The sequence below is a fragment of the Myxocyprinus asiaticus genome, chromosome 44 (assembly GCF_019703515.2).
Source record: "Myxocyprinus asiaticus isolate MX2 ecotype Aquarium Trade chromosome 44, UBuf_Myxa_2, whole genome shotgun sequence".
In the NCBI taxonomy this organism is placed as follows: domain Eukaryota; kingdom Metazoa; phylum Chordata; class Actinopteri; order Cypriniformes; family Catostomidae; genus Myxocyprinus; species Myxocyprinus asiaticus.
This window is the reverse complement of record NC_059387.1, coordinates 25,846,133-25,860,895: the sequence shown is the minus strand read 5'-3', so window position 1 is coordinate 25,860,895 and position 14,763 is coordinate 25,846,133. Positions and strand designations below refer to the sequence as shown.

General features: G+C 37.3%; 2 protein-coding genes across 3 annotated transcripts; both read left to right on the top strand.

The window, feature by feature from the left end:
• The first annotated feature begins 800 nt into the window (after nt 1-800).
• On the top strand, nt 801-4,850 carry LOC127434504 (eukaryotic translation initiation factor 5A-1-like). 2 transcript variants are annotated; one of them, XM_051687333.1, is made up of 5 exons: nt 801-913; nt 2,064-2,254; nt 2,350-2,454; nt 3,826-3,957; nt 4,082-4,850. In XM_051687333.1, the coding sequence occupies exons 2-5, from the start codon at nt 2,087-2,089 to the stop codon at nt 4,142-4,144; spliced, it is 468 nt and encodes a 155-aa protein (XP_051543293.1). In that variant the 5' UTR covers nt 801-913; nt 2,064-2,086; the 3' UTR covers nt 4,145-4,850. The 2 variants fall into 2 exon arrangements, with proteins under 2 accessions (XP_051543293.1, XP_051543295.1); XM_051687335.1 differs by lacking the exon at nt 801-913 and adding an exon at nt 1,165-1,183.
• Nucleotides 4,851-6,913: 2,063 nt separating this feature from the next.
• Nucleotides 6,914-9,178, top strand: LOC127434505 (60S ribosomal protein L22-like 1). The gene is made up of 4 exons (XM_051687336.1): nt 6,914-7,359; nt 8,150-8,254; nt 8,712-8,833; nt 8,918-9,178. Exons 1-4 carry the CDS (start codon nt 7,294-7,296, stop codon nt 9,060-9,062), a joined length of 438 nt encoding a protein of 145 aa, XP_051543296.1. The 5' UTR covers nt 6,914-7,293; the 3' UTR covers nt 9,063-9,178.
• Nucleotides 9,179-14,763: the final 5,585 nt, after the last annotated feature.

Below are 14,763 nucleotides of genomic sequence, written 5' to 3'. Positions count from 1 at the left end.
CTTGATATTACAAATTGTATTTTTTACTAGTACGAAATGAATTGTAGATATGTGAAATTGGACTTTCAACTAGTAAGAAACTAATTTTTGATATCAATAATTGCATTTTGAATAAGAGTGAATGACATATCGGTGTGAAACTTTATTAGTGAAAATTCAATTATAGATATAAAAGTTTTGGTTTTTACTAGTTGAAATTCCATTTTTGATATCAAGAATGTGATTTCTGCGAGTGGCGATGTCATTTTTTTATATCAAGAATTCACGTCTTTACTAGTGGAAATTTAATTATTGATATCAACAATTGGCATTTCCACTAGTGAAATTTACATTCTTGATATCAAGAATTAGAATTTTATCTAGTGAAAATGTAACTGTTGATATAAACAATTCATATCCGGCGAATGAATAGAAGTCAATTCGGCTTGCCATAGAGTAATTAGTCCGAGTACTCCAGTAGACAAAAATGACCAAAATGCCCATCCCTTGTCTTGATGTCGCCAGTGTGGTTTTGTTGTGTTCCCTTGTTTACCAAACAGAATATGACGATACTGGAAATTTTGTTTGGAGGATAGAATTTACAAAAAAATTATTCTAATTTAAGACAATTTTGAACCAGGACTTGGAAACAACACAAAAAACCTGCTAGAGAAAACAATGGACTTTTTGACTCAAAACCGGTATACAGCCCGTGTGACAACCTGCCCTCGTCTCCCCTATGTTACATCACTACATTGTATTCGTGAACGATGACGTTCAATCTACCGATCCTAAGCGCTAAGCGGCACTATGCACACATTTAAGCCGCAAACCTTCCTCTTCTCAGCTGAAGAATCGGAATCCCGCCCACTGTACGGATGCCGCATTAAAATTGGCCGCGCTTGCGCGTTGACGTTCCTTTTTTTTCTTGGAAGTAAGTGCTGCTTGAAGCGTGTTTGAATTGTGATTAAATGTTACACAGAACTTTCTTGCCTTAATGTTCTACACAAGATGCTGTCAGACGTGTGCGCGTGTGTCTCGGTGCTGAATTCAACCTGGCCGTCTTGAGAAAGGGTGATGTGGTGCTTCTTTAAGGCGGCAGGGCTGTGGAGCAGCTCGAGTTTTTGCAGGCCGCGAGCGAACACAGAGCGGCACGCGCGAGGCCTTTCCCCTCGCAGTGACTTGTCATTTAACCGAAAAAGAGGCACGTGAGAAACTTTCGCTTACCCGCGCGAAACCCCCTTTTCCCTCCGGTCTTAGTTTTAACAGCTGCGGTTGTTCTGTTCTATTTGGAAATGTGTGAATGGGTTTTTCTGTGTGCTTAAAAGCATGTTTTGTTATATGCAAGAATGGGGCGTTAGCTAGTTAGCCGGAGTCATTGATCAGTGGAGAAACCACGTTGACTAAAAGCGACGCACGCGGAGGCAGACACGTTTTGCGCTGTTTACGGTTCGCCTTTTCTGTCAACGATAACGTTAAATTAACGTCCGAACGAGTTACTCCGTATTATTCTTTTTAGTTCGTTTAGAGTTGAGCTTGAAAAGGCGTTATAACTTGGCCACTGAGAGAGAGTACATCTGGCCTTGCTCGGCGTGGTTGTTCATTTAATGTCAAATAACGAGCGTTAAACTTTGTACAACCCTACCTTTTGCCAAAAAAAAAGGTTAACTAAAGTGTACTCTATTTCAGTACTTTCTTTTGTTTCTGAACCGAAAACGAAGTCGTGTAATTAGAGCAGCATTATGCGGCATATTTGGCTGCTCGTTTAATAAAATAGTTTGGTGTTTTCACACGGCTCAAAGGTGATTTCAGTGGTCTAAAACAGATGTCTGTTTTTATTTTTATTTTTTATGGTTGATGCAGTTTTGTGACTTGTAATTTGTCTTGATCATAAGGTTTGTGAGTGGCCAACTTTTTGTGTGGCAGACAGTGGAAACTTTGGCTCATGCACACGTGTTAGTGTTGTTTAGCCATGACGTGTATTATGTTCACTTGTTCAAATGTGTACCCAAGAACAATGCAGCTCTTTTTGAAAGTTGAAACCCGTTGTAACGTACTAATTTCCCTCTTGCCCTTTTCCCCAGTGTCCCTTGATTAGATCCCCATCATGGCAGATCCAGATCTTGATTTCACCAGCGGTGATGCAGGGGCTTCTGCCACCTACCCCATGCAGTGCAGCGCCCTGCGTAAGAACGGATTCGTGGTCCTCAAAGGTCGCCCTTGCAAAATTGTTGAAATGTCCACTTCTAAGACTGGCAAGCATGGTCATGCAAAGGTAAGCCTTAAATGGAGGCCACTTTCTGTATACATAAAAGTAAGAATTGTTCTTCATTCAGTTCCTATGTTAAATAACTGAATATCTCTTGGCAGGTTCACCTAGTTGGAATTGACATTTTCACAAATAAGAAGTATGAAGATATCTGTCCCTCCACCCACAACATGGACGTGCCTAACACCAAGAGAAATGATTATCAGGTGAGCGTGCATGGCTTTGCAAAATCACGTTTAATGGATGTTACCCTTATCAGTTTGACTAATGTTTGTTTTGGGGCTTGGCTAATGCCTATAATGGAAAATATTCATTTAATTTGTTGCCCAAGTCTTGTGCAACAAGAACAAACTCTCCTTTTTTTCTCTCATCTTGTTTTGTGCCAGTTTATTCATAAATCAACTTACTGTTACAAGCGAGTCTTTGTCCTAAATTAATATAGTCCCTGATGTGTGAGCACTGAACACATGTTGGTCAGTTTAATAGGTTCATTTGTGAGTTGCTTGGCACAATTGGTTTTGTGTTTAGTGCAAAATTACAAGATTTTACAGTTCTTGTCTTGACCTTGTAATGAGGTTTCATGCTGTTAAAGGAATAATTCACCCAAAAATGAAAATTCTCTTATTTACTTTTGCCTCATCAATCACCAGATGTGTATGACTTTCTTCTGCAGAACACATACAAAGGTTTTTAGAAGAATATCTCAGCTCTGTAGGTCCATACAATGCAAGTGAATGGTGACCAAACTTTGAAGCTCCAGAAAGCACATAAGATTCCAGTGGTTAAATCAATGTCTTCTGAGGAGGTCCAATTGGTATTGGATGAGAACAGACCAAAATGTAACTCCTTTTTCACTATAAATCTTAACTTCAACAGTCTCTTTGGCGATCATGATTTCAAGCTTGATTACACTTCCTAGCATTGTCTTGCACTCTAAACATGCATCAAGCACTAGGAAGTGTAATCAAGCTTGAAATCACGTTTTTCAAAGAGAATGCTGATGTCAAGAGTTTGTGTAAGAGTTACATTTGTAGTCTCTTCTCACACAAAACTGATTGGATCACTTCAGAAGACACTGATTAAACCACTGGAGTCTTATGGATTACTTTTATGCTACTTTAATATGCTTTTTGGAGCTTCAAAGTTTTGGTCACCATTCACTTGCATTGTGTGGACCTACAGAGCTTAGATTCTTAGTCTTAATGCTCAGTCATCGGGGATGGCATGAGGTTGAGTAAATGAGAGAATTTACATTTTTGAGTGAACTATTCCTTTATTTTGTTAGTCATTTTTCATAAATGTCTAGTTAGGATGGTATTAGTACAGTGACTTTTTATAATATTTCCCCTTGAGATTTCAGACGTAATAGTGTGTCCTTTCAACTTCACTGGAGTTTTTTTTTTTTTTTTTTTCCCTATGAAGTGCCAAGTTATCTAGGTCAACAAAATACTGTGTTGGTTTAGCTTTCTTTAAGGAGTTTGTAGAAGATTTTTTTATTCTTAACATGTTAACTTTATTTTTTTTTAACCACAAAAACATTAAAACAATATTCTAAGGGCTACTTTGCACTTTCCTAGCTGGTTGACATCAGTGAGGGGTTCCTGTCCCTTATGTTGGACAATGGTGATGTGCGTGAGGACCTGCGTGTGCCAGACGGTGACCTGGGCAAAGAAATCGAAAGCAAATTTGCAGCTGGTGAAGAGATGTTGGTAAGTTGATCTACTTTCAATTTTTGGTTGTTTAGCTTATCTCACTGCCAATCTTTCTGAATTGTTAGTGTCTCCAAAGCTTTTGTCTCAATGGAATATTTTTTTTCCCCCCTTTGTTTCCCAGGTGACTGTGCTTTCAGCTATGGGCGAAGAATCTGCAGTGGCCGTCAAACCCATGACAAAATAGGAAGAAAGACTGGGCTGCTCAGGCTGCAACATTCTACACTTTAACAAATCTCTTGCATTTGTTTTTTTGTTTTTATTTGCCACCAAAGCTATGGCCTTCACAAGCAACCTCAATTTTTTGTTGTGATTGTATTCCTTTTTTCTTCTCCCAAAACTGTGCTGGACTTGTTGGGTCAGTTGGCATTCTCTCGGGTAAGAGGTTTAGTATTGTCATTGTGTTTCCTCCCCCCAACCCCCCATTCCACTTTATTTTTCCCTCAAGTTTTTACACTTACATTCCTGAATGTTAAATAATGGGATCCATTTTTCCTATTTGTATTATCTTTAATAGTAATTGGTGTGCAGAATTTATGCAAGGTCTTGCGAAGAGAGAAAAGCCCCAACTGACACACGTTATCCCCCCGGGTGCCATACTTTTTACTTTTTCCTCTTATATGATCTATGCCATACTGGCACTATGGTTAATTTCTCTTGACTGAATGCCTTTTTTCCCAAAAGCGAGATGCACACTGGTAGTTGGCACTTCCTTGTACTTGCAGTACCGCTATGACGAGAAATAAACTAGTGTAATTCCTCTTAAATGCCGGTCTCAAATTGTTCAGAAGTGGAAAAGGATGCGATGGCCATGTGCAAATACCTCTGTAACAGTAGCAGCCATTTTGATTTTTGGCTGTCATTGGCAACCTTAAATAAAGTGTTGAAGCCTGTATTTGTGTCCAGGTAGGCTCTTATCAGTGCTACCCCAGAATTAGCTTGGGCTCTTGTTAAGGGCTAAATCTTTGATGCGAGTTCTAATCTGCCTTTGTTCACTCGAGGCCTTTGTCACCTGACTAGAGAGAGCAAATAATAAACACTTAATAGATGACCTTTCTTGTTCATGAAACTCTATCAGTATTTAAAAAATAAATGTTCCATAATGCTCGTTAAGGTGTCACTTCATAGCTCCTGACATTTGATCTAACATTCATCTAAAGTTTAAAATTTTACCAGTCTTTTATCAAACTGTCTTGGAGGGAGAGAATATCCTACGCAATTAAATCCAGAGGAAAAATTGCCTAGTTTAACCAGTCTGTGGCAGTTTGGATTTGCTCCATTCAATGAGGTGTAAACTTTATACTTGGAAACTTCATAGTGGTATGACTTTTGGGGTGTGTTTTCTCACATCTGAATTAGTGTGCAGTAAAGAACACAGTGCATTGCAGCTTGTTTATGGGGCTGCGTAGCCGCAGACTGGTTAAGGGTGCCCATGATGACCCCTGTCCACTGCCGAAAGCGCCTACAATGGGCACGTGAGCATCAGAACTGGACCATGGATCAACGGAAGAAGGTGGCCTGGTCTGATGAATCATGTTTTCTTTTAGATCATGTGGATGGCTGGGTGCAGTGCATTGTTTGCCTGGGGAAGAGATGGCAGCAGAATGCACTATGGGAAGAAGGCAGGCCGGTGGAGGCAGTGTGATGCTCTGGGCAATGTTCTGCTGGGAAAACTTAGGTCCTGGCTTTAATGTGGATGTTACTTTGACACATACCACCTACCTAAAGATTGTTGCAGACCACGTACACCCCTTCATGGCAACGATATTCCCTGATGGCAGTGGCCTCTTTCAGCAGGATAATGTGCCCTGCCACACTGCAAAAATTGTTCAGGAATGGTTTGAGGAACATGACAAAGAGTTCAAGGTGTTGACTTGGCCTCCGAAATTCCCCAGATCTCAATCGAGCATCTATGGAATGTGCTGGACCAACAAGTCTGATCCATGGAGGCCCCACCTCACAACATACAGGACTTAAAGGATCTGCTGCTAATATCTTGGTGCCAGATACCACAGGACACCTTCAGAGGTCTTGTGGAGTCCATGCCTTGACGGGTCGAAGCTGTTTTGGGGGCACAAGGGGGACCTACACGATATTAGGCAGGTGGTTTTAATGTTGTGGCTGATAAGTGCATATGTGAATGGATTTCTGAATTGAACATTGTATGATTTAACAAGCAAATTAGTATTTTATCCTTGGGAATCAAACAAGTGTAAGATTATTATGCATTTAAAGGAACTTAAATTGAATGCAGAATATTCCTTTAAAACATGTCACTATTTAAAAAAAAAAAGTGATGACTGTTACAGGGAAAGAAAGGGACAATGCTTTGTTGGGTTGGGCTGCAAAATCCGACTGAACCAAACACTCATTTGTTTCCCATTTTTGGCTGAGTGCCCAGACAACACAATGTGTATTGCTGTTCACGACACAAACTTCTAAATTCAGTGGTTTGTCTCATTTTAAAGTGCATTACATGTTGTGACTTCAGATGAATTCTTTTAATGATATTCATTTTGTGATTTATTTCTTTTGTGTAGCTCCTGAGTAGCAATTAAAATGAAGATCTTTTCAGAACATCAATCTTTAGAGTCATATTAGAAATATGTGCCTATTTAAGTTTTTGCAGTGCAAGATTTCTGCCGCAGGTAACCTGCAAATCAGGTTTTGTCCATGTTGCCTACTGAGGCCTCACCCAACTTTGTCTTGGTATGTCTGCACTGTGATGTGAGGTTGAGTCATACTTAAGTAGAAACGCAGAGCCTAGTATCTGCCTTCAGACTATTAAGGGTGTGTATACATGAGAATTTTCCATATTTGTGGTTAAGTGATTGTCTTGGGGAGGTAAAATATCAGTTGAGGAATCATCATAAAGACAGAGTTTAAGATAGTTGAATATTGATGGATGCGTGTAAGCAGGATACACTGCATTGTGCTTAAATAGTGGCTAATGATAGCCACCCTTTATTCTTCTACATGTTTAAATTGGAAAGTTAGCACTACACCAAATTATTTTAAGTACTAGTGACATGCAATGAGCTTATGTAATAAGTTCTAGATACTGCATGGGAAATTACATTTATTTAACTCGTTTCCAAAAGTTTAATAAGTGAGAGGAAAAACACGTGACAGTTGAATACTTTGCAAAAATAACAACATTGGGATGCACTTGCATAACAAAATATCATTGCTATATTTAATTTCAACTGTTTAAAATTATGTGGTTTCAGCATGTTTGACAAACCATACAAAATCAACCTCCTGCAAATCATAACTGTACTCAAAAGTCCACGTTGAAGCCACCCCGACCGGCAGCCAATCAGAGGCGAGGAAGCTATGACAAACCCATCGCTCGTACAACGTCACTTCCTCTTTCAAGCCAACCTCACCAAAATGGCACCGGTACGTGTTGTCTGGAGACCTGTTTTTTTACCATTAAATGGGTTATACTTGTTAGGTTTTTTTAATTGAACGTCAGATATATGAAATTTGAAAGTAAGATTTTTGCCCACGTTGTTTATTAGAGATTTAATAATTTACAAATGCATGAATTTGACTTACTATGGGAAGACACGTGGACGAGCCTTTTAGCATGACAGAACCATTTAAACATACTTTCATGCCTTTTACAGAAATTACAGTAACTTTTTAGGTTTAATGTTGATAACTCAAACATATGGAAATTTTGTAATTCTGATGTAGAAACAGTGGAACATTTTTCTATTATTGTAATTTAGTGCAGAACTTCTGGAATGATGTACATAATTGAATAAAACAAATGATATGTTATACATATTATGTCTTTGGATATAAAATATCTCCTTGTGTTAAACTTTTTTTATACATAAATGGGAATTTTAAAAAATGCCACCATACCTACATGCTTTTAAAATGGATCTGTTGTTACATTGTGATGTGTTAAAAGTGCTGGAAAATTCACAAGCCAAAAACGTAATTTTTATTATTAGACAAATATGGTTCTATAGAACCCTTATAACCTTTTATTTTATCCTCTTTTATAGAATCTTTCCCTGTTTTAAGTTGTAAGTTTATGTACATATTGTTAATTTTCTCAGTCGGTATTTAACAGATGTATTCTAATTTAAATAATAATAAAAATGCTTCATTTAAAACAATTTGACCTTTAAGGGCGTTATTTATAGCTTGTACTATTAATTGTTTCTTTACTTAGAAAAGGCAGCCTGTTGTGAAAAAGAACAAAAAGGGTGCTTGCTGGAAGTTCACCCTGGACTGCACTCACCCTGTGGAGGATGGAATTCTTGATTCTTCCAATTTTGTAAGTTGGATTAAACAAAATAATGCATCATATTAATGGATAGAAACACAGCACCTATATTGATGATCAGAGTTCCCACGGTCATGGAAAAACTGGAAACATAAAGGGAAATTACATTTCCAGACCCAGTCATGGAAATTAAAAGCATTTCTGTACAGATTTTTTTTTTTCATTGGCTAGACATTGCTCTGAATTAAATTTGTTTTAATCTATTCTAAGAATTGTTACCTGACATACACATTAAAATCTGCCTCAGCAATATTTATAAGTAACTGGAAAATTCATGGTCAAAATGATGTGGGAACCCTGGATGGTGCTATAATTAATTTGTGTATTGTTTGAAATGCGTCCTGATAGTAGCATCCCTAATGCCGTGTCACAAACTAGGGTCCCCGTCCCTGGTTTAATGCCTAGGGCTCTCTTCCCTAGTGTGGTCATATTGTTTTATCACTAACAGGAAACCTTTCTGAAAGAGAAGGTGAAGGTTAATGGCAAAACAGGCAACCTGGGAAATGTAGTGCAAATTATGCGTCAGAAGAACAAAATCAACGTCACGTCAGAGAAGCAGTTCTCTAAAAGGTGAGATTGGTTTCATCAACGGGTTCTGTTGTTGTGTTTCAATATTTTTGTTCTAAAAATAAATAGCAACCCTGTATTCTGTAGGTATCTTAAGTACCTCACCAAGAAGTACTTGAAGAAGAACAACCTACGAGACTGGCTGAGGGTGGTGGCGTCGGATAAGGAAAGCTACGAGCTGCGCTACTTCCAGATCAGTCAAGATGATGAAGAATCTGATGCTGATGAATGAAGATTCTGTCTTGAGATATTTAATGGGTGTATCAGGGTCCTGTATAAGCGGTCACATCTTCAAATGCGGGACTACATGTTTTGATATACCTGTGAATAAAAAGATACACCCTGAAATTTAGTCGTTCTTGTACATTACTAAGTCATGAGTTAAATGTTTAGAAATATGGTCTTAAAGTATAATGAACAAAAATATAAACGCAACATGCAACAATTTCAAAGATTTTACTGTGTTGCAGTTCATTTAAGGAAATCAGTCAATTGAAATAAATGAATTAGGCCCTAATCTAATCAATGCATATGGAAAATTTCTGGGATCTTTTATTTCAGCTCATGAAACATGGGACCAACACTTTACATGTTGCGTTTATATTTTTGTTCAGTGTAGTTTTTCTTCATCCTGAGTGAATGGTTTATGTAACAAACTTGATTGCAAATTTAGGTGCCATGCTGCCAGTGGTGTCTGATAAGTGAGTGTGACTATATCACCAATGTAATTATGAAATTACCTGTTAATCATTGCACTAGTAAAATAATGCATGCAGGAGTGAGGTTTCTTCAGTATAGTCCACACATAACAATATTCATTGAATGAAGAATCAGTTGCTGCAGTTATGAAGGTTAACATATAGGTTTAGATTGTAAAGAGTTTTATTAAAAAGTAAAGGTGATGAAGGTTGAGGTTTTTAGTTTAGAAGCTTTGGTCCAGATAAAACAATGCAAACTACATTTAATTACTTAGCATTCTTAGACATCAGAGACTCAGCAGCATCTTTGTTCTTTTGTATTTCATAGTTTGGGATGGGTATTTGATGTTGGTTTCAGGAAATAATATAACAATCAATTGTTGCTTTGATTTTTATTAAACAGGATTACAAAGACTTTTCAAATGCATTTATATGCATATATCTATTTGTATAAATATATCAACACCCATAAATAACTCTGGAAAATCCTAAATGAAGTTTAATTAAACACGGACAGCTGAAATTACACTGAAATTCACAATTACACTGTTGTGAGACTTTATATCAAAGAGCCAGTTATCACAGGGAGTGATGATCTATCAACTGTTAACATAGTGTTATCTTTTGATTTGAAGTTTACTCTCGCAGAGATAGCTTCCAGATCTTACACCTTATTCTTCACCTAAGGACAAAGATTTAAAATCTTATCAGTAGATACTGTATAGTGGTAGAGCAATAGAAAGGTCAGGAATGAAATACATTAGCATTGATAAGCACCAAGACTATAGTCCTCCAAAAGCAGAAGCCTGAGAAAAAGTTGAATGACACAGAGCGCTGCTTGTTCCAAGGATGTTAACTACTATTGGGCAAAAAGAAGAGACTGAAGCACCGCTATGTACCAGCAAAGGGAGGAAACGTATTAGAGAGCGATTTCGTGCCACTTTGGCAGGGCTCCTGGTACTGGAAGTCCTGAGGGTCAGACACAAAATAACGGTGGAGACGGTCCTGAGAAAAACTGAAGTCCATCCTGACCCTTCTGAAGATGTAACCAACTCAACAAATATACAACAGGGACAGCATCAATACTGGGTGGATACAGACTTTTATAGACTAAAACTCAGGCACAGTGAATCTGAAGAGGCTGTCAACGACAGTAGAAGAGCCAGAGGTTTTTGGTCCTGTTCAATTCATTCATCTGAGGATCTGCTTTATCACCAGTGCCTTAAGGAAACTGGCATCACCAGGAACTTCACACAAATATGGAAAGTCAGACAAGGGTTAGCTCGGGCTTCAGTGAGAGTGGCTTTGGGGAAGTTTTTACCCTTGGTGATAATGATAATGTCAGCTCTATTTCCACCTCCTTGGCCTCTTTAAGATCCAAGAATTCCTTGGGAGAGGCAGAATGTTTTACAGGTGATGGAACTTTATGGCCCCTACCCATATTATTGCAGAACAAAGAGGTACATAGGAGATGAAGTCAAGCCCTATTTGTCTGATCAGGTGATTTCTGAAGATGGCTTCCTATCTGTGGCGAATTTTTATCCAGACTCACACTGGCAAGAAGTTTCAGACATTCTTCAGCCCAAAGTGTTTTTGCAACTAACATACCTTTCTGATCTTCCAGGGCACCGGGGCATGGAAGTGTATCGCTATCCAAGTTCACTGCATGCTGTGGCCCTGCAAAGCCCCCTTTATACTCCACACAGCCCCCAGAACAACAGGAAAAAGAATGAAAGACATTTTTCAGGAAGTTCAAACTCAAGTTCCTTGAACTCAAGCTCTTTGGAGATTTCCGCACATTGCTGCTGCCGCCATGCAAAATCCACCTATTTATCATCCAACCAACTACAGAATCACAGATGTGAAGAGATCATTTTGAAACGGGCCCAAATTCAATGCCATAGCCATACTGCTGCACCAAGAGGTGGATAGATGCATTCATGGCTAAAGAGAAGCATGCACCACACAAGCTCCTTAGGCAAAAACAAATCATCCATTTATTCTTTTCAGTCCACAAGTCTGCAGAGAAATAGAGAAGATAGAAATGCATGTTAGGCTGTAATGACCACTGCATCCATCATGGCGAGGAGACAGACAGCAGTTTTGACCAACCTGAACATGTACAACCAAAACATTGATGATGGAGTCCAATACATTACTCTTCAGTGGAATTACAGTTAATCCATGGTTGGGAAATTACCCAGCCAATGAGCTGTACAGAAGAGAGACATGCAGTATTAGAGCAGTTTTATGGACAAATGTAGACTTAAGTATTGACTGCAACATTGTTTATTTATGATTCTGGCTGGAGTTAAAAATTTATTTGCAAGGAGCTAATATGATTTATGATATAAAGCGGCAAACTACAGAAGTATTGCTCAGCCATGCTGTGTTACGTTTAACATAAATATCAGGAAACTGATTAAACACTGTTAAAAACAATCATTGCCTAAAAGTGGTTTGTGAAACATGTTCATCCTCTGAAATGGTATTTAATGAAGTAAATTAATATTTTGATGATGAGTCAGTTGTATTTTAGATCCTCATACAAACTTGCCCATAACAAAGACTAGAATAGCTACACTGTCCTTATTAGAAAAATCTCATTGTCCTTTCAGCTCCTCTCTCACAATTAGATTAATTAATAACTGGAATATCTATTATTTTGTTTATGCTTTCAAATTAGCCAGAAAATAAATAAATAAAACAGGCATATCCACGGGCGTTAAAAAGTAGTGGGGACAGTTTGGAGGATGGGTTGTGCCTGTTATAACGTCACGAAACTCATGAATATTAATTAGGTTATGCACTAATTTCAAATAATTTTTCACTGTTTTGACAAATAGTCATTATTGATGAACATTTCAAGCGCTTAAATATTTCACATTATTAATTTGATAACTTTATATCTGCCATTGTTTGTTCTGGGATTGTGGAAGTCTGTGGATAAATACATGGATCAACAACTTGTTACACAGAGTGACTGGTCTCGAGGCAACATTTTTGCCAAGATTACATCTGTACAGCAGTGGATGTACCGCATGACTTACTGACCCTCGGACAACAGGGTTCTTCTCTGGTGATGTCAGTTTACACTACTGATAGACTGATATATGGGCCAGGCCAATATTTTTCAACACATTTTGGATAAATGTTATGTAAAATATGCGTTTTCTGTCATTCAACTGCATTACATATTAAGTGGCCCCAAAAAGTATTTACACTTAAGTCACACTTCAAAATGCACGAATGTATTGGAATTTTATAACAAAATATCAACCAAGTAGCATTTACTTTGCTTGAACACTTTTCAAGCAAAACATTCTACACAAAGATGCTTGTTAGGTTTAAAAAAAATAAAAATAAATGAAGACTAAAGTATTTGGACACTTTTTGGTTGTCGCCAGTTGCTTAACAGTCATTGCAAAAATCACTCAGAAAAGTTGTTGTTTTTTTTTTTTTTGCAAATAATAAGTGCAAAAATTTGTACAAAAATTGCCAAATGAAGAGTCACGATGGAGTGAGTAGATGACTTGAAGCTATAGCCTGAGGTTATATGTTGTTATTGATATTACATTGATATTAACTGCTTCAAGTTATTACAACTGAACTCACTTTTACTCCAACTAACACTAAAAGGAATATTCCGGGTTCAATACAAGTTAAGCTCAATCAACAGCATTTGTGGCATAATATTGATTAAAAGAAAATTTATTTTGACTTGCCCCTTCTTTTCTTAATAAAAAGCCAAAATCTGGGCAACAGTGAGGCATTTACAATGGAAGTGAATGGGGCCAATTTTTGAACGTTAAAATACTTTTTTAAAAGTATAGCCACAAGACATTATGCTTGTAAACAAGATTTTAGTGTGATAAAATCACTTTTACTAAGTTTTTCTGTGTAAAGTTATTGCCAATTTTACATCTTTGTTGCCATGGCAATGTAATGTCAACAAACCCTAAAATTACTGTAGATTTACACAACTTTACAGCTCAAATAATACATGAGTTTTAACAGAAGAAATAATGTGTGCTTTTATAAAATAATAAGCCTTCTGCCTTTAAACTCTCCAAAAATTGGACCTGTTCACATCCATTGTAAGTGCCTCACTGTAACCTCGATTTTGGCTTTTTTTAAAGAAAAGGAGGGGCGAGTCGAAATAAATGTTTGTTGTCAAAATGAAAAATAACTTTTCAAAACATAATAGTGTTAAAAGCATAGCCACAAAGCCTAAATAAAGCACACATCCATTGTTTCCAGAACACATTTTTGTGTATTTTTCAGATTCAATCTTAATTAATAAATTGTTTATTTTTCCAATAATAATAATAATAATAAAAAAAAATATTTGCAAATCCTACTATGGCGAAAGCATAGCCTATAACGCACAGTCACGCAACCTGATTAATATTCATGAGACAAGCTAATTCGCCGACAGCAGCAGCACATGCTCGTGTTATCCACCAGATGTCGGCAGAGATCTAAATGATTGTTTCTATCATTTAAACAAGCATTCTAACTACTTCGTAATACTTCAAGGAAAAACGACGTTCTAAATGAATATTTTTCTCCTTGTGGCAAATGTATTATGCAAGAGCTTTCTTTAAAACAAATGCCAATTCTATCAGCTCCAAACTTCATTTCTGTGATCTACAAGTCAGAGAGCAAAAACAATTACAATACGCCAAACTGAAAATTCTCATCTGACTACTAGAGTTGAATGTGGGAATCAGGGACTCCAGCCAGGGAATGCCTGAACTGTGTTTTCCAAATATTACACTAATTGTTTTAAAGATTAAGGCACATTTATTTAATTTGATTTTACATTTTTATTTATATTTATTGCATCCGAGTCTATAAACCCTTGATCAAAACTTCCATTACTAAAATGTACCTCATATCACTGCTTTATCAGAAACAAATCAAAATAAGTTTGGTGATCTACAATAGCCTGTAGTGTGTGTCCCAGAAAGCATTTAACTATGTCTACTGCCAAATAAGGAATAGGCTAAAGGAAGAGTTTTTATCAGCGGCAATTTCCTACATGCCTATAATTAACTCCTTCCCGGATGTTGATGCTGTCTTACCAAAACCACATTTGTCTTAACACATTTAATAAAGACACATAGGCTATGCAGTTATTAAAATGTTTGCTCTTTTGTTCTAATCAGGTTGAAATATTGTCTGCACACTTTGAAACTTTGATGTGATGCAATAGTGGTGCATTTGATAGCC